At 42.1% G+C, this 18,152-nt stretch overlaps 2 protein-coding genes across 2 annotated transcripts in view; both read right to left on the bottom strand.

Moving 5' to 3' along the window:
• Nucleotides 1–4,314: 4,314 nt before the first annotated feature.
• On the bottom strand, nucleotides 4,315–11,234 carry SLC35E3 (solute carrier family 35 member E3). Its single transcript, XM_054053319.1, has 5 exons — nucleotides 10,769–11,234; nucleotides 10,582–10,692; nucleotides 8,620–8,778; nucleotides 7,615–7,697; nucleotides 4,315–7,152 (listed from the first exon to the last, which is right to left on the bottom strand). Exons 1-5 carry the CDS (start codon nucleotides 11,156–11,158, stop codon nucleotides 6,966–6,968), a joined length of 930 nt encoding a protein of 309 aa, XP_053909294.1. The 5' UTR covers nucleotides 11,159–11,234; the 3' UTR covers nucleotides 4,315–6,965.
• Nucleotides 11,235–12,217: 983 nt separating this feature from the next.
• Nucleotides 12,218–18,152, bottom strand: part of NUP107 (nucleoporin 107) — a 30,723-nt gene continuing 24,788 nt past the window's right edge. Inside the window, exons 20-28 of the mRNA XM_054052673.1 lie at nucleotides 18,087–18,125; nucleotides 17,617–17,767; nucleotides 16,481–16,587; nucleotides 15,879–15,981; nucleotides 15,546–15,706; nucleotides 15,169–15,294; nucleotides 14,314–14,427; nucleotides 13,863–14,030; nucleotides 12,218–12,527 (exon numbers count right to left, since the gene is read on the bottom strand). Coding sequence (XP_053908648.1) covers nucleotides 12,420–12,527; nucleotides 13,863–14,030; nucleotides 14,314–14,427; nucleotides 15,169–15,294; nucleotides 15,546–15,706; nucleotides 15,879–15,981; nucleotides 16,481–16,587; nucleotides 17,617–17,767; nucleotides 18,087–18,125 — 1,077 coding nt within the window. The 3' untranslated portion in view covers nucleotides 12,218–12,419. The remainder of the gene's footprint in view (nucleotides 12,528–13,862; nucleotides 14,031–14,313; nucleotides 14,428–15,168; nucleotides 15,295–15,545; nucleotides 15,707–15,878; nucleotides 15,982–16,480; nucleotides 16,588–17,616; nucleotides 17,768–18,086; nucleotides 18,126–18,152) is intronic.

The following is an 18,152-nucleotide window of genomic DNA, read 5'->3' as shown; positions in this document are numbered from 1 at the left end:
CTCATTGTGACTGTAGGTTTAGGGGTTTAGGAAGGAAAGATTACGTGTCCACCCCTGATAAAGGCAGAGCTATCCATGAATCCAAATAGCCATTACAGGGAATTTTTCCTTGGGCTTTGTTTGGGAAACAGATCTACTATGTCTCTCTTCCCTCTTTTTTCCTACTTGTAGACCAAAGTCTTACACAAACTGCACCTGAAGAAATGCTGAAGAGGTGGATCTCTGGGGAATGATACTAGCTAAAAAAAACCATTGTTGATCTTGATCAGAAGAATCATCCTACCACTCAGAAAAGTGAGATCATGTGTGTTTAGAAATGTGTCATAACTGCCTGGAGGACATATTGATTTCTGCTCACAACTGAATTAACAAATAGGAAACCAATTTTTGACTAAGCACCACAAGAAATGCGTTTAACAACTAAACCCTTTTGGGTCCAGAAACCTGAACTTTATTTCACAACAGTCGATGGTCTATAATACAAGCAGCTTTTCCCATTCAGCTCAAAGACAGAAACCTGAGTGGAATCAACAGGCGCACATGTAGATAAATTAGAAGATCTTAATTGAAGTTTTTAATACGCAACACCCATGTATGGTAAAACAAAACCTATTCGGCCACTACAGTTACACAACAGAAAATGTAAGTGTGCAAATGGTTTACTTTCCCTCAAACAGTAAGGAGGATTAAAAATATTACAGTCAATAAGAAAGCAGAACAAGGACTCAGTTTCTTTGTTAAACAGCACACCTAATTTGAGACAAAAAAAAAAAAAAGTCAAACTTGTCACCTATGCAGCTTCATTTTTTGAAATACTGAGCACATGCCATTCTCCATTAAGTAAAACTGAAAGGGAAGAAGCTCACACTGACAAATCTGGCTCTGCTATCCAGATGCCCAATTGTGGAGTTAGGCATCTAAACTTAGACCTTATATTTAAAAACCTGCACGTACATAGATACGTGCTATGTACTCCCCATAGCTGTCTCTCAATCCACTCTTACTTTTTTCCTTTTTTTATCACAGCCACCTCTGTTCTGTGTTCCAAGTAGCCACGATTATTCTGCATGCTTTGCCCAACAAGAACACAGCTCCTTTAAACAAGTTTCCTTCTCAATCTCTGCTTTGTAAGAAAGTAAAAAATGCAACTGTTTTCTGTGCCAAGCCATTAAAAAATATATTCTTACACTGTGCTTCAACCAGAGATCTCCTCCCTGCACTTCCTGGATGTGACACATCGCCTACGGTTCTAAATATAATCCTGCTCTTTTCTGACACACTGCTAGCCTGCATGTGCCTCCTCCACATGCATCCTGCATTTGATAGATACCCACACAGCCATGCTGGACTTCTTGGAGCTCCTTAAATAGCGGTGCAGTAGGTTCTGCTCCCCAGGGTCCACTAGACCTTTCAGTTACCAGAGGAAGACAGGAGCTTGATCCAAGTTAGCCACATGAAAGCAGAAACAGTAAGTTCAGTAAGACAAGCTCTGCAGGGAGAGGTGAGATGTTTTCATTGGACCAACTGATGCAGTTGAAAAAAATCAGAGCAGCATTCAGGAACACAAACTCTCCTTCAGCAAGCCCAGCATCACTGGGCAAAGGTGAGGCGGAACAATAGCTCCCTTCTCTCAGGAAGTTTAACCTGTGGGATGAAACTGGCAAAGATTTTATGTTGTCCGAATCCAGCTACTTATTTTTTTGAAAGGCATTTATTTTTTCTTTTTTTATATCATTAAAAGCTAATTTAAACTAAACTTGTCAACTACTGCAGCACAGCAAGAACTCATACAATTCAGCTCTTACATTCTTTACAATATCTTCCTGGAGATAACCTCACACCTCTCCCCAGTGCTTAACATGGATCTTCTCGATAAGATGTCTGTGTGTCTTAGAACAGGATTGCTCATTATCCAAGAGTATATCAGCTCCTGCTGAAAAAGAGTGAAATTCTTGTGCGAAACAAAATGTATCTTCACTATATATCCAGTCTGCCTTTCATGTACTCAACATTCCTTCCTTTTTTGTTATCTCATTAAACAGGAAAGTTGGGTTGTACATGGCTAACATAAAATTTTAAGAGGGAAAAAACCCCAGAACAGAAGCAAACATTGCAAGTCCACAATCCAAACTCGGTTATTTTAAAATCCAGCTAAGACACCAACTATGTAACCGGGAGCAAACCAGGCACCTTGGGAGAAAAGGCTTACTATGAAAGGTGAGCTGAGGGACAGTAAGGTCTGCTCTCCAAAGTCCCTTGAACTGCAAGTCTCACGTTTGTCATTAAAAGAAAGAAGACAAAAAGCTCTCTCAGCTATCAGAGTGAGCCTTCTTTTTTTCCTGCCTACATGCATTGGTAAATTCAGCTTGGATGTTTCTAAACCACTAAATAGTGCTAGGCAGCATTCAGTTGTGCATTATTGCTCTAGAGCAAGCCCCTTCTCAGCAGCACAACTGTATAAATACATACACAGAATCCATCATTGGCTTTTCATATATTTTTCAGATGTGACAACTGGACATGGCTCAGACATTAACCAAAATGTTATAGAACACTCTTCTGAAGCCCTTATTATATAAGGCATTATAAAAATGAGACTTTTAACCTTAATATTTAACTAGCATTGACTACCACCGGTATTTTTTTAAAAAGTTGAATAAAAACCAAAGATAGCTCACAGGAGGCTTTACCGTCGCTTTAGCCCCAGGCTGTCTCTAGGTATTTATTTCACAAAATAAGACACAGAGTGAACACATTCCTGCTGAATCACAGCTCTGTCTTGAAGGTAGGCTTTCTTGGAAGACAAATTTCCTTTTCATACATGTAACAGCAGCAAACTGCTCTCCTTCAGCCTCAAGCCTGAGAGCACAGCTGTTCACCCACCAACAGGAAAACTCCTCTGGCGCCGTGCCCTCAGAGCCTGCAAGAACTTAACAAGTTGTACAAAACCAGACACAAAATCTGTCAGGCAAGTGCTGAGCTGGAAAAGTGAAAGGTAATGCTAAACTTTGGACTGAGTTTCTCTCCAGTGAATGCATCCTTCCTATTCTTTTAAGCAAAATGAGAAAAACCTTGTGTATGTTCTTCTGAAATTTTTTCAGGGACAAGGCTGGCAAACATAGCATCACCAGACACTCACATTTTAATCAGAACCATCTGAATCTGCTCTAATTTTTAAATGCCACCCTGATATTTATGCTAGTTTTTCCACTGGAACTATATTAACAGTAGCTTTTTAAAGTAAAAAATCCTAATATAAGCAGCAAAGCACTGTGGCAGAAAAGGACCAAGGTCCATCTCATTATCACGGTTTAGTCACATGCAGAATATGAAGTAAAATGAAAAACACAAAGTAAACACCAGGGTTTGCACAGCACAGCTCCAATTGCAACAGCACATACAGGGTGACAACCTCACCCTGTTAAAGATGCAAAGTCTCCTATTACTCTTTCAGGAAAGCTCAATCTGAATTAAATACATATAATTAGCAGGAAAAGACATTAAAGTGATTTAGTAAAAACTAGAATAAGCACATTTCCCATCAGGTAAGTATCTTAATTTTTATTTAAAAGGATTTAAAAGTCTGGCCATGTATGTTATCGCAGTGCTTGCAGTAAAAACATCCACAGTGAAAGTCTCTCTTACCCCTTCCTTCTCATTGCTTTACAGTCTCCTGAAGAAAGACTCAGTCCCCCTAACATATAAATCTCACTCTCTCTCTATATATAGGGAGAGTATATGTACTTGCCCATGAAAGGAGGAGGTGGCTGGTGCCAGTTACCCTACTCTAGCACTGTTAATAGTTCACTTTGTTCTGCTCCTTTCCCAGGTACCACTAGGAGGGCACTGGGACTTCTCGGCTAAGGGGAGGGGGACGAGATCTCAGTGGTGAGTGAACGCACAGCCTCAGTATAGGGAAAAAGTGAGACCAAGGAACATTGTCACTGTGGATCTTTGTACAGGAAAGGGAAGGAAATGGAGAACATGCAGAGACTGGAGCATTCAGGAAGGAGTTGGGTGGAGGAAAGAAACAGTAAAGAAACCCCACAGGCATCTTGTCAGTGGGCAAGTGTGTGCATATATATGTGTGGGGCCCTGCACCTGCCCAGAGGAGAGACGGCATGCAGCCTCCCTCATTTGTGTCAAGAGTTCAGCCTCAAAACGTGCAAGATCCTCAAAATATTTACACAGACAGAAATCCACGTGGCACCATTCTGTATTACACACCCAGACCCCCAAAGTGTAGGCAACTCAAGCAGAAGATGAAAAAAACACAAGAACACCCATACTCCCCTGCAATAAGCAGATATCAGCCAAGTGATTAAAAATTTATTCCCACCCCACACATGGTATTCAAACAATACATACAAAGATCCATTTATCCCACGATTACAGAAGCCTTCTGGATTTAATATTTTGAACCATATGAGAAATTTCAAGATACTTTCTTTGTTAGATACAACAGGTAAATCTCAAAGGAGAGTCCTTGAATGTATGAAAACAAATCAGGTCACTTAAGTGACCCCCATGACTTATACACTCCAGCAACAGACTGTACTTACAATGTACCGTTTTACTTGACACTTTCTCTCAGAAATCTGCTACTCTCCTTAAGGAGTCTTCTGTATTTTCAGACATGGCTCTTTAGTCCATTCCACCACTTCTTATTTACATCAGTCTCATGCCATACGTTTTTGTCATATAGGCTTCCAATTCGGTTGTTGATTTCCAACTGTAAGAGTCTTTGCAGTCTATCTACATTTCAGAAGAACTTGTGCACAGCACAAATTAATGCAAATGGCTTTCTCAGTGTACGTACTGAGGGATACGCATCCAGAGATCAACTGGCTGAATACATCTCTCAGTAGCACAGTCTGTGTTTTTAAACTAATTATAGATTTATTAAAAAAGTATACAAAAAACCTACCCTTGGACCAGCATGATGTCTAAGACACAGCTGGTAAAGATGTAAAATTATTCAGGTATTTCTAACTCTAAAATGATAGAGAGTATTACCATGTAAACTCAGGTTACACAGAGAAATAACTTTTTGTCAAATCAAAAACTCTGAAACAGAATAAATAATTTACAAGCTTGAGAAGATCTGCATTGTTTCTTACACAAAGACTTCTTACCTGTATTGTAAAAAGCTTTAGAGGAACCGAGTATCGTTTCTGTTGGTGGTTGTAAAACTTAAAACACCTGAATTTATTCACATAATTCCCTTCTTTATATCTGCTAGAGGTAGACAAAGATAAAAAGAACCCAAAATGTAAGGATTAGATACTGCAAATAAATTCTAACCCTGCTAATCTAGCAAACATATGTTCTCACCAGATTTACTGAAAGCAGTTACTTTTTGTTTCTTTTTTTAAAAAGAACAGAACTTAAAAGCTTCCTTTCATGCTGTCAAAATCAGTGCTTGATACTGGCATCAAATAATTTTCAAAGCGTTCCTAAATTAGAGCAGAAGCAGGTCCCAGCTCCTGCTCTTCAGTCACTCCGACAGGTTTCCAAGGACCATCTGTTTAGGAGTTGCTGCCTACCCATCAGCGACCAGAGAGCCCTTGGGCCTCCCCTGGCACAACAACAGGCAGATCTGCAGATCCAAAGGGAATTCTTGAGGAAAGGTGTGGAAGCGAGGGAGGTGAGGTTGAAGGCAGGAGAGAGAACTGGCCAACCTTCATGTCCATTACAGATGGTGACCTTTCCAGACATTTCTTCAAAAACATTTTTAGCATGGGTGGCCGCAGGCACAGGCTGCAAAACATTTGGCTGTTACCACAAAATCAGAGATTTTATCAGACTCATGACTATTTACAGTACCTCATGTAAAGCCTTAGTTTTGGCATCGAAGAAATTATAAAGCAGCAACGTAATTTTCCAAAACACGAATGGCTTCATTAATGTCCTGACACAACAAAAGAAAAATTTCAGATGAACTGTTTAGATAAGATTTCCTACTTTTCTATAGCTTGGCCTGTAGCTTCAAGCGTTCCAATGTCTCCTCTAGTTTCTCTTCACTTGTAATTTTGTCTACTTTCTTCAGCCAAAATTTATCAATGCGTTGAAGCCAAACACATATAAGAAAGCACAGAAAACACAGGAATGAGCTTGGTGCCTCTTCTTAAAACTAATAAGGCTTTTGGGATGATCTTACAGTGGCCTTCCAGTACGTGAGAGGGGCCTACAGGAAAGCTGCAGAGGGACTTTTTACAACCGCATGTAGTGACACGAAGAGGGGGAATGGCTTTAAATTGAAAGAGGAAAGATTTAGATTAGACATTAGGAAGAAATTCTTCACGAAGAGAGTGGTCAGACACTGGCACCGGCTGTCCATGAAAGTTGTGGCTGCCTCCTCTCTGGAGGTGTCCAAGGCCAGGTTGGATGGGGCCTTGAGCCACCTGATCTGGTGAAACATGTCCCTGCCCACAGCAGGGGGGTCGGAACTGGTCTTTAATGTCCCTTCCAACCGAAATCATTCTATGATACTATCTCTCCATTGTCCACCAGACAAAAAGGAGGAAGCATCACTACATACCAGAATATCTGCATAAAAATGCCTCCAGGTTTCTTCAAAACAGTAATGCTGGCATTATCACAAAGATGTGATTCCTTTTCTTTCTCTCTCTCTGTCTTATAGCTGTAGCCATCATAATCTTATTTAGTATGCAAAAAAAATTGTAATGACTTCAGTATAATTTCCACAGCCATATGAAGTGCCTTTTTCTCTTTTAAGTTGCCATTTAAATTTAATGAAAACAATAGGACAGACTGAGATGGCAAAACCCCAGCATTTTACATAATTCAGTTCATTTGGTTTAGTTACAGAATAACAATCCTGGAAGTTAATAAACTAAAACCAGAGATCTAAATGAAAGAGGGTGTTTTGTGCATCTAGAATCAATGCATATTTAAATACTTGTTTTCCTTCACAATATTATTAATTTCCAGAAACCCTTGCTTTATGGACGCTGAACCAATTTACTCTTACTGCTTTCCTGCTCATTAAGCTTGAAGTGAGTGTAAGCTAAAATGCCCAACAATGTGCAAAGAATCCCAAGGCCTTGGTTCACAGAGAGTGGATCCTTAAATAAGAGGCACCCTCCCAGCAGGGTGATGCAGAACTTGAAATGTCCAAACATGTTATACCTAGACATCTGTTAAGGAGAACAGCAAATAACGGTATCAATTTTTTGTAAAAAGAAATACTTCAGAACTTCATTAATTATACCAAAAGCATGCAACAGTATGCCATGTCAACTTCAACTAATGCAATCTTCTGTTATCTCTGCAGCTGTGAAAGTTAACCTCCCTGTAAAAACTCTTTCACTCATCATAGACCGACACGCCAACACTTCCTCAAGGCAGCCAAAGTGTGGGTAAATATTCATTGCAGGTACGAAGGTCACATAGCCAGACAACTGCCATGACCTATACAAAACCAAAACGACGAAACAAAATGCACTAAAACATGAACGTGTTTTTCCAGTTTCATCATTTCAGATAAGGCAGGCAGGTTGCCAAACAATTTTTCCATTGTAAAACATCCCAAATGAATGCTAACATAATTCATCTGGCAACAGGAGAAACAACTAAAGTTACAAAGGATACGTGACAGGTGATGTATTTCCAATGATCCAGTAAATGGACAAGTTTACCATAAAGGCTATTATGCCAGACAGCAGTACCATTATCTGTGGATTAATGGACACAGTCAGTAATCTGACAGCTTTTTGGCCATTTGAAGATACATTCTAGGTTAGTTAAGTTTCCTTTACTTCCAAAAGCAAAATATCAGGCAAGAAAAACATAAGGAGAACAAAAATAGAAACCACTTCAAATCAGTACAGACACTGGTGGTGTGTCTAAGCAGCTCAGGCTATGATGTCCATAAAGATACACCGGTATAACCACAAGCCTCTCCTGCTTTACCCTCAGGGAACATTTAAGAGTGATTTGGGAACTCGGGTTACACATAGAGGCTGTATTCTTTACCTCTGAGTAAAACTCTTAGTTATGGTTACAATGATTTTGCAAAAATATCCGATTTTATTATTGTGAATACTTGCTACCCCATCCATAAACTCCAGCGCTACGAGAAATGACCCATTGCTGAGCGGCATGATCAGCAGTGACGAGAATACGGCTCTTTTCTGGACAGACGGATAGAGAGAGAAATTATAGCCTTCTTGGTGAAAATAAACTAGCAGTTCTATAGAACAACCAACACTGGAGTCCTTCCACAGAAGAGGAGTTAAGAGTGTCAGAAGTGAGCACGCTTATCTCTCTTTTGAGTGGACAGTCAGAGCTGGAACTAGGGCGCTTACATATTTTTAATTTAATACACTAGAGGAAGCTTCTGGATTTTGTCAGACTTTCCTGTTGCTCAGATGCCCTCTAAACAGAAACAAGAATAAGGAGTTAAATCAACTGACAGACAGACTCCTCCAGGAGGAACAGGGGGAAGCACAAGTTTTTTTTTCTCTTGCATGGGCCCCTCTCATCTCATCACGGTCAAGAACCATATAAAAATTTGTTTCACGAAGAAACAGACCTAAGTATCAAATTCAAGTACACAATGATTATTTATTTAAATAAAGTCGATAAAAACCTTACCACAGCAGAAAGCGTCCAGGGCCCAAATATTCCCCCTTCTCCAAAGACTGGCTCAAAGAACGGTATGATGAACAACAACATAGCCGAGGACATTGGTGCCTGATAGTAGAGCAACTGCATAGAGTTTACCTGCAATTCGTGCTGCTTAGCTCCTACCCACTAAAACCAAGAAAGAAAACTGTTAAACATGAGGAAAAAAACCCCATAAATCGAAAACTTAAGCAAAAGCAAACTGGCTACTAACAGAGAGGAAGTTTCACACAGACAATACTACATAAATGGACTTTTGAGCATCATCTTCTGCCTTTGCCTACCCAGAGGCCTACACGTTTGTCTCTTGTGAGCACATAAGTTGTAGAGTGTAGTCATGTGAGGAGGAAAGCATATGCAGGGGCAGTGAAATCTCCCCTTAGTGCCACAATTTTCCCATTCTCACAGCTGGGGGATAAGGTATTACACTTGAGGAAGAACAAAAATGTAGCAGAGCTGGGAAGAACATGGCAGCTTTCTTTTATTCTCCAAATTTCAGATCTTGTCTATGATGGAGCTGAGCACCCTTGCCTGAGCAGAGACCTACTTTTGCTCCTTCTCACTTTCCTCCACACAGAAACTAACAAAATCAGTAAATGTTTGGCTTTACATTGCCAGTTTATTCCAGATTTACTGGATTTCATTTCAATATTAACTATAACTGACTATAACTTGGATTTTCAACATAGCATGCTTTGAGAGATAACATTAGTTATCTATTGATAAGAAAACACACGTTACATGTGAAAAGACACATCTTTATATCGTACTGAAGAATGATGTCTATTCTAATACTTCATAAATCACATTAATCGCTAACATAGATGCCAGCGTAGAAACTTGTTAAGCTTCTTTTTAAAATTACAGAATAATTTCATTCAGGTACTATCATTTCTCCAGTAAACACACCATCACTTAGAAGTTATTACATAGCATCTCCCTCCTCCTCCTGCTCCAAAACAAGAAAAAAAACTATTATTGATCACCTTGCACATCACATCACTTCTTTTGGAGGCACAGTATATGTCACAAAGAAATCCACTTTTAAATTGACGATGATTATCGCATCAACATGACAGGGGACTCTAATTTGGGAAGTTTTTACAGTCATGGCCAAAAATGACCTGGTCATGAGTTGTTAGTACTATGTTAGAGTGGAAAAGGCTAAGTTATTCCTTGGACACATCTATTTCCTCAGCCAGAAAGGTTACATTGTGTACATATTATTATAATATATATCGAGGAGTCACATGGAGAAGACAAAGGGTAATGGGTATAAGTTGCTCCTGGGTGATTCTAATTGGATTCCAGACGAAAATTTTTCACCATGGGAACAGTTAAACATTGGAATAATCATCCCAGGAAGCAGTGAATTCCTCTACACTGGACACTCTTAAGGCTCAGCTCGACAGTGTTCTGGGCCACCTCATTTAAACTATAGATCACCTCAAAGGCTGGACCAGATGATCCTTGAATTCCCTTCCAACCCGGCATCCTGTGATTCTGTTTGATGTGTATTAATGTGCCCCCTAAAAGAAGCACACCTTAGACTGTTCATAGTCCAAATTGAAGACAGATGCTGACAGAATCTAAACAGCTCAAAGATAAACCATGGGATTAACCAAAAACTTCCTTCCTAGGGAAAGGCTCAAAGGCAAGGCACTTGCCTCAGCAATGAGAAAATCTGTGCTCTCTAGAATAGACTAACAGGGATCTTTATCTCCTGAAAACACACTCATTAAAGACAACACCCCAATTTTTCGCAGCCAGGATGATCGACCCCTTAAACAATTTACCCGAGGGGTGGCCATCCATTCCTGCGGTGGGTCAGAACAATCTAGGGGGCGTTTCTAAACGCACAACGGGTCTCCCCGGAGTCTCGGAGCCGCGCCCCCCCCCCCCCCCCCCCCCCCCCCCGCTCCCCTCACCCACCACTTGGTAGAGGGAGGTCACCAGGACGCCCAGGGTGGCGAACACCATTCCGAGGAGGTTGAACTTGACATCGTAGTAGGAGTTGAGGAAGACGCCGAGCGTGATGGGGACCTGCGGGGCGGACACGGGGGTCAGACGGGGCCCTCGGGGGAGGGCACGGGGGGATCCCGTCCCTCCCCCTGCTCACCAGGGTCAGCTTGATGCGGAGAGGGAAGGTCTTGCCGTAGGCCACACTCTGGATGACCACGATGACCGGCGTGGTCATGGCCTTGGCCAGCTGGTAGGTGCCGATGGTGTTGCTCTGCAGGGACAGGTTGGTGAAGACGACGAAGCCGCAGAAGCTGAGGGCCAGGGGCAGCACCTGGGATGGCCGCAGGCTCTTGGGGGAGAAGGCGCCGAGCGCCTGGCAGGCGTAGAGCCCGAGCCAGGTGATGGCGAAGTGCACCAGCGTCAGGCTGAGGTTGGGGAAGCCCAGCCGCACGTACAGCCACTTGTTCAGGAACACAATGCAGATGGAGGCGCCCAGGTTCACCAGCAGCCCCGCCGCCAGGCGGCCCTGCGCCGGCAGCCACCCCATCGCGGGGACGGGGCCGAGACCGCCCGCCACCACACGGGACCCGCCACACGGGTCCCTCCGGCGCTGCCCCGCCCCTGCGTAGCCCCGCCCTTCAGGCACAGCCCCGCCCCCAGACGCAGCCCAAACCCTCTACGTGACCCCACCCCTTCCAGCCATAGCTCCGAGCGGCCCCGCCCCTCCCAGGCGTAGCCCAACCCCCTCCGGACATAACCGCACCCCTTCAGGCGTAGCCCCGCCCCATTCCACATGGCCCCGCCCCTTCAGATATATCCCCGTTCGACGCAGCCCCACCCCCTCAGCCGTCACCCCGCCCCCCGCCCACCTTGCCCCCGCCTAGCTCCGCCCCATTCCACGCGGCCCCTTCCACCGCGCCCAAGCGCGGCCCCGCCCTGCGCCACGAGCCCCCGCCCACCCAGGCTCACTCCCTTACAGGTGTAGCCCCGCCCCATTCCGCGTGACCACGCCCCGTCGTACGTGGCCGCGCCCGGCGTTGCGCGCGGCCCGCAGCGCTCCGCCCCGGTTCCCGCGGTGCGTCAGCGGCGGGCACGGCCGCTTCCATCCGCCGGCAGGCGCGGCGCACGCTCCGGCTCGGTCCTGCGCCCTATCCCACCGAGGGAAAAGCAGCCTGCTCGCTCGCGTGTAGGCACGGCGAGGAGGGTTCTAACTAAACGACAAAATCTCGGGCTTGGGCCTGTCAGCGCCCCATCCCCTCCCCTTCGGCTCAGGACATCAGCACCGTGGCAGCTGCACAGCATCCGAGGGCAGGGCAAGCCCCAAGCCCGGCTGGGGAGCATAGTTTTAGCCCTTCACGTTCTCCATTCCTTTGCTGCTCCTCTGTTCTCTCATCCCCTGCTTTCCCCATCCATCCTCCTGCAGTCTCATCCCACCGCACCCTTGTCCATCCTTCTCCTTCTGAGCAGCGTTTCCAGTCTCCAGGCAGTGCTTTGGCACAGAGCAAGGAGAGGAAGAAGGTTCACACAATCACCATGTTTATACAATGGCATTTTTAGATCAGAATGAACAAGTTTTTTCTGTTTGTGAAGAATTTCTATTAGAAAAACATAACACATGAAAAAGGCCATATAACAAATATCCTCACTGAAGTTGGTCAAAATTTCTCAAGTCGAAACTGAAATCTAGGGGTTGGGTTTTTCTCCAGTGATCTGCACAGTTCAAGTGAGTCACGGGTTTGTTCCTTTTTTTTTTTTTTACAATCAAAATGTCCGTGTTCAGCCGTTCTTGTGAGGATCTACATGAACTGCTATGACTGAATTTCATATCCCAAAGGATCAAGATCCTGGTCCAGAAGCATCAGAGAAGATTCCCTCAGCTTCTGGAGGAGCTTTTGGAGTTCTTCTTTTGAAAATACCTAAGAATAAAAAAAAGACATAATGAAGTTACATTTATCTGCAACAAATGGCACTGATAGAAATGGGGATTAATGAAGTTACTATATTTTTTTCCTTTTTTCTCCCCCTCTTTTTCCTTCTTTCTGCTTAAGACAGTTGTGAACACCATGCATTTCAGAATGGCACTTAAAGCACTGCAAGCTCATAGCAGTATCCCAGACCTGAAGATAGTCTAACAATAGCTCTGCAGCTACTACAAAGGCTATTGTTTCACAGACAAATTTAATGTTCCTGTTATTGCTGGCAGAGACTTTAACGCAATGCTATTCCTCTCTCGTGAGACCTCATCTGGAGTATCGTGTCCAGTTCTGGAATCCTCAACATATGGATATGGAGCTGTTGGAATGGATCCAGAGGAGGGACACAAGGATGATCAGAGAGCTGGAGCACCCCTGCTATGCGGACAGGCTGAGAGAGTTGGGGTTCAGCCTGGAGAAGAGAAGGCTCGGCGGAGACCTCATAGCGACCTTCCAGTCCCTGAAGGGGCTACAGAAAAGCTGGGGAGGGACTGTTTACAAAGGCTTATAGTGATAGGACAAGGGGCAATGGCTATAAACTGGAGATGGGCAGATTTAGACTAGACAGAAGGAGGAATTTCTTCCCAATGAGGCTGGTGAGGCACTGGCACAGGTTACCTAGGGAAGCTGTGGGTGCCCCATCCCTGGAGGTGTTCAAGACGAGATTGGGCAGCCTGATGCAGTGGAAGGTGTCCCTGCCCATGGCAGGGGAATTGGAGCTGGATGATCTTTAAAGTCCCTCCCAACCAAAACCATTCTATGAATACATCACACTATTTTTCTTAGCCTTGACATTTCTTTTCAGATATCTAATCCTGGTTGTTTTTTGGGGGGAGAGAGTGCTGTGGCAAAGTTTTTTGGGGTTGTTTTTCTGGTTTTTGGAGGGAGAGAAGGTCAGGTAAACCAAGTGCTCCTAAACAAAACCTGCTCATACAAAGCTCTGAAATGTAATAATAAAAAAATCAATTACAATTCCATGGTTCAACTTAATAAAATTCAATAGCCTCCACCCCAAAATTAGTAAGCGCACAGTCACCAAGTAGTGACTCAGAGGAACTGCTGGTCGAAACATTGGCATCATCTTCAGTGTTTCAAAGTTAACTCTTTGATTTCTTAAGTCAGCATACACGGAAAACCTTTAATATTCTGGTGAATGGGAAGAGATGAAGAAACTTATGATATTAGGGAACATACAGCATCTTCCTCCCTCTTTTTCCACAGTCAACACACAGAGCTTTTAAATGGAAGCTAAGCTGTCTCCAGCTCTCAGTAACTCACCGTATAAAGCTTGTGTCGCTCAGATGCAACCATGTCAGCCAGTCGCAGGCACTCCTGATACTGCCCCGTGCTATGCAACACCGTGTGCAGTAAAAAGCACATCATGGGCAGACACAGCTTTCGCAGCAAAATCATCTGGTGCGTTCGTTCAGGGTCATTATTGGCATCCTTACCAGAGCAAAATAACATATCAGTATTATGAACATTTACCTTTCAAAGTCAGCTCAGCTTAACCACATCATCAGTAGTATCAGATGCAAAAAATTGCCCTAACCAGCCTGATCCAATTTATATGGTAACTGAAGGGGAAGCAATCTGTAAGTGGTCATGGATGGGCCAGAGGGAATTATAACACAGTAAAGAGAGTAACATCAAACTAAAGATGGCAGAGGTACAGCTGGGTATAATCTATGCTTCACAGTCTACACCATGATATAAAAATTCATTTTACCTCTCTAACATCAACCATCCATCCTCCATCAACAAACAGCAACACGTTGTATATTTTCTCTTTCACATCAGCTGTGAGAGCATCCAGGAGGCCTTTCCAAATACTGTAGTCCATCTGTCAAAGAAACAAAAAATAAAATACTACAGAATAGGGTTATTTCCAAGGCTACTTTAACACAGACCCTTCATCTAGCATGCAATAACCAGCACAGCTCTAATTTGAATTACAATCTTCTGCCAGCTGCCAAAACCTAAAAGCCTGCTGCTAACAGCTATTTCCACCCTTGCTTAATTCCCTGCCCAGAGGGTCAGACAGGTTGTTCAAAAAGCAGTCGAAGCCACTCAAGGAAGATAATTTTTAACAACTTATTCTTCCATGCTTATACAACAAATGCTCATATTAACCGAAGACAGTTTATTCATACTGGCCAGGCACACAAAACCAACTTCGAACAAAACAAACAGAACTGCAGCATCTTTTAGGGAAAACATGGCAAATGAAAGAACACAAGATAGCCTTCCTCCTTCATTTCCAGGGAAGAGTTAATATCAAAATCAAGTACTCGGACTAGTAATAGCACTGACAATCAACACATTACAATGAATATTTACCATTGCATTTTACGATATTATATGCAAAGCTGAGTCATATAAGAAAAAAAGCATCAGAATTCATTGTGCAGTGGCATTGCTATTCTATCTCATACTCCCTCTTTCAACATAAAAACAGGATAATTTTTAATAGAGTTTTTAAGCCACAAGAATTAGCAGATTTCTACTCTACTTCATTAAACTAAGACTGCCTCCTAAGCAAGAATGTAAATGCTCATGATAAATAACTTGAACTTTTGCCTACCTCATACTTCTTTTCTTTATGTTCATGGGCCACTTTTTCAGTGAAACTTGCGTGTGGCAACAAGGAGGGCTTCTGTGGAGTTGTGTTCATATGTTTGAACCATTCGTTGAAGGTATCATGGGCTTCCTGGATTGTTTTGGAAACAGTGTTTTCATCATTTTGACTCACTTACATAATTAGGAGAACGTCATTAAATGCACAAAAGCAAAGTTATTTTTAAGTATAACAAGAACCTCACTATTATATAAACTTTCACCTGGAGTGTATCCAGGAGTCAGAAGTTAAATCAAATGGACAAAGCTTAAAGTTTCACCATGAAGGCAAAGTCACCATTATTTGTGACTAATAATTTGGAATCCAGCACATTTGAAACTCACCAAATATGCCCGAATGCATAAATTTTCCCGTATAGCATTGTCATCTTCAGCTGGAAGCGGAGCATCCATTCCCTGCTCTTCCCACTGGTTATATATTTCTGCTATAGAGTCTTGGGGGATCTTCACAAACACATCTTTTGCAGCTTCATGTTTCTTGGACGCTACGAGAATGTGAACTGAGTATCAACAGCTTTGCAATTTCCATACTTCACTATAAACTGACAAACCCATGCTTCTTAATAGTCTAGATTCAAAGTTTTATCAAATACAGTGCCAAGAGCCAATGAGAACAAAAACATTTAAAAGGTCTACAATATCAGTGAAGTTTAGTACCCAAGAACTTCCTCATGATTGCATTGCTTTGCTTAAGTGCTTCTGCCCTCTGTGCAGGATCAAATACGAGCCAGTCAATTACATCTATTTTCAGCCGATCTGCCTGTAAAAAACAACATATTTATTAGATTTGGTAACATTTCCAGCACACAGGTGATATCAAATATATTAAATCCCACCAATGAAAGACACAAGTTTCTGGAGATCTTTGGATAGCATTATGACACACTAATAACGATAGGTTTCTTCACACCTTCAGTATCAAAAGCTTAGAAAACAATTTCTGCAGTCTAGAATGATCCAAAAAACCATTTCCAAATATTCCCAAGATATTCCAACCAATGGATGAGCATCAGCTCTCAAAATTTCTATGACCTACCATGCGTCTTCCTCACTTTAATATGAATACACCATGGGAGATTTAGAAACAGAAGTTATGAACTCACACAGTTCAACCCCTCACTTGATCGCACAGCCTTCACAGGCCTTTTCAAGGCAATTTCCACCATCGTTGAAAGAGAAATATGGATCATATATATATATATGGTAAAGGAGTCCATAGTTGATAACAAATTGGAGTATCTGCCCTATGAAGTACCAACCTCCGTTGTGCCTGTATCTAGCATTTGATCATGGTGACTGAATTCACTTGCATCCTTCTTGCGGATGTTTTCAACAACAGTTTTTGTTATGGTTGCAACATCCAGACCTATGTTAAGAGAGAAAAGTGATCACGAAGTCAGACTTGCACAAAATTAAATTCAGAGTCTGGTTGTTGAGCTTATTCCTTACTTATAGTAATTCTTACTGGTCTGCTCACACTCGCAGCATCAGACTAAATTATAAGTTCTTGAGATACATAAGTTATTGCAGGTATTTCAGAAGAATGATAGTTGAGATAACAGAAAACATCAAACATGGGAAAAAGAATATGGCAACTAACAAGCTTTTCAGTCTGGGGACCAGCATGTAAATATATATTTGCTAAGGCCACCAATTCCCACAATTTGGACAAGCAAGACTATCTGATTTGACATGACTGTAATCAGGAAAAGCTCAGAATAGTCCTTTTACAGATGTTGAAGTAGTAAGTTTTATTTTTGAAACCATAGCCATGCTTTTAAAAGAAAATGACTAAAAAAATGACCAAAGAAAAGTTAGATAGTGAAGCTCACAGTAAATATATTTTTGTGAATTTGAGTGACACCAAGGCATTGTCAAACAAAGGACAGTGTATTGCTTTTCTGTAGCCCCATTTAGTCTGATGTATAGGACTGGAATGAAGATTCTGGAATGAACATTACAATTAGTGCAAGCACCTGACCATGGCTAAGAAAAAGCACTATAAATAGGACAAAAATTTAAGATACTTAACCTTCCTAAATCCACAAACAGGTACGTTTTTATAATCAGTTTTCTGAAATAATACAATCACGTCAAGCTTCAGAACATACTTAAGACAGACAGACAGCATTTACTTCCTGCTGTGTTTGGACATAACCCAGAACCAAAAGTGGTATTTAGCTTAATTCAGAAAAAGAACTGCAATTCCAGGTTAAAATCCACAGAATACCTCTACTTGAAGAGGTGATCAACAAACTGATTTTATTTAATTGAAAAACGAAGAGACACAGGAAGGAAACAATACCGTTTTCATAGCTACGTCTTACATTAGAAGCTACTGAAAGACCAAATAATCCACGATAAAAAATGAAATTCAAACATTAGCATAACTCACCTGCATCTTTTGCCAACTGAAGGCAGTGGTGGCGTTGATCACTTTCAGTAACATCTTCGAGAAATAAAGCGTACTGAGCAACAGCTAGCTCTGGCGGCAAGTGGCTAACATAATATGCTATTAAATCTGTGTGCTTCTCAGCTACTATCCGCTGCAGAAGAAGGAAATATTTAGAAAAATGTAATATATTCCCCTGTGTAAACAAACATAAACGTGTAACAAGTTTCTGATTATTTTGTCCTGATATAGGAAGACTCCACTTCTTGGCTTCTAAACAAGGATCAATAAAACTGTCTTTTTTAAGCATTGCTGACAAGCTTTGCATATCAGGCAAGTGTCCATGTATCACTTGAGAAGAAAGCATTAACTGTGTCATAGCTCTTTCTATCCTGTAACTTTAAGTCTCCTTTTCTTCCTCCTTTATGTCTAAATTACATTAGAGAAAGCAAAGTATATTTTTGAAAGCTTACCTGGATGTAGGTCTTCAGGACTTCGACAGAAACTTCTCCCTTATTGCAAACAAATATAAATTCAAT

Source organism: Cuculus canorus, chromosome 1 (assembly GCF_017976375.1).
Source record: "Cuculus canorus isolate bCucCan1 chromosome 1, bCucCan1.pri, whole genome shotgun sequence".
Lineage (NCBI taxonomy): Eukaryota > Metazoa > Chordata > Aves > Cuculiformes > Cuculidae > Cuculus > Cuculus canorus.
This window is presented reverse-complemented; position numbering and strand designations above follow the sequence as displayed.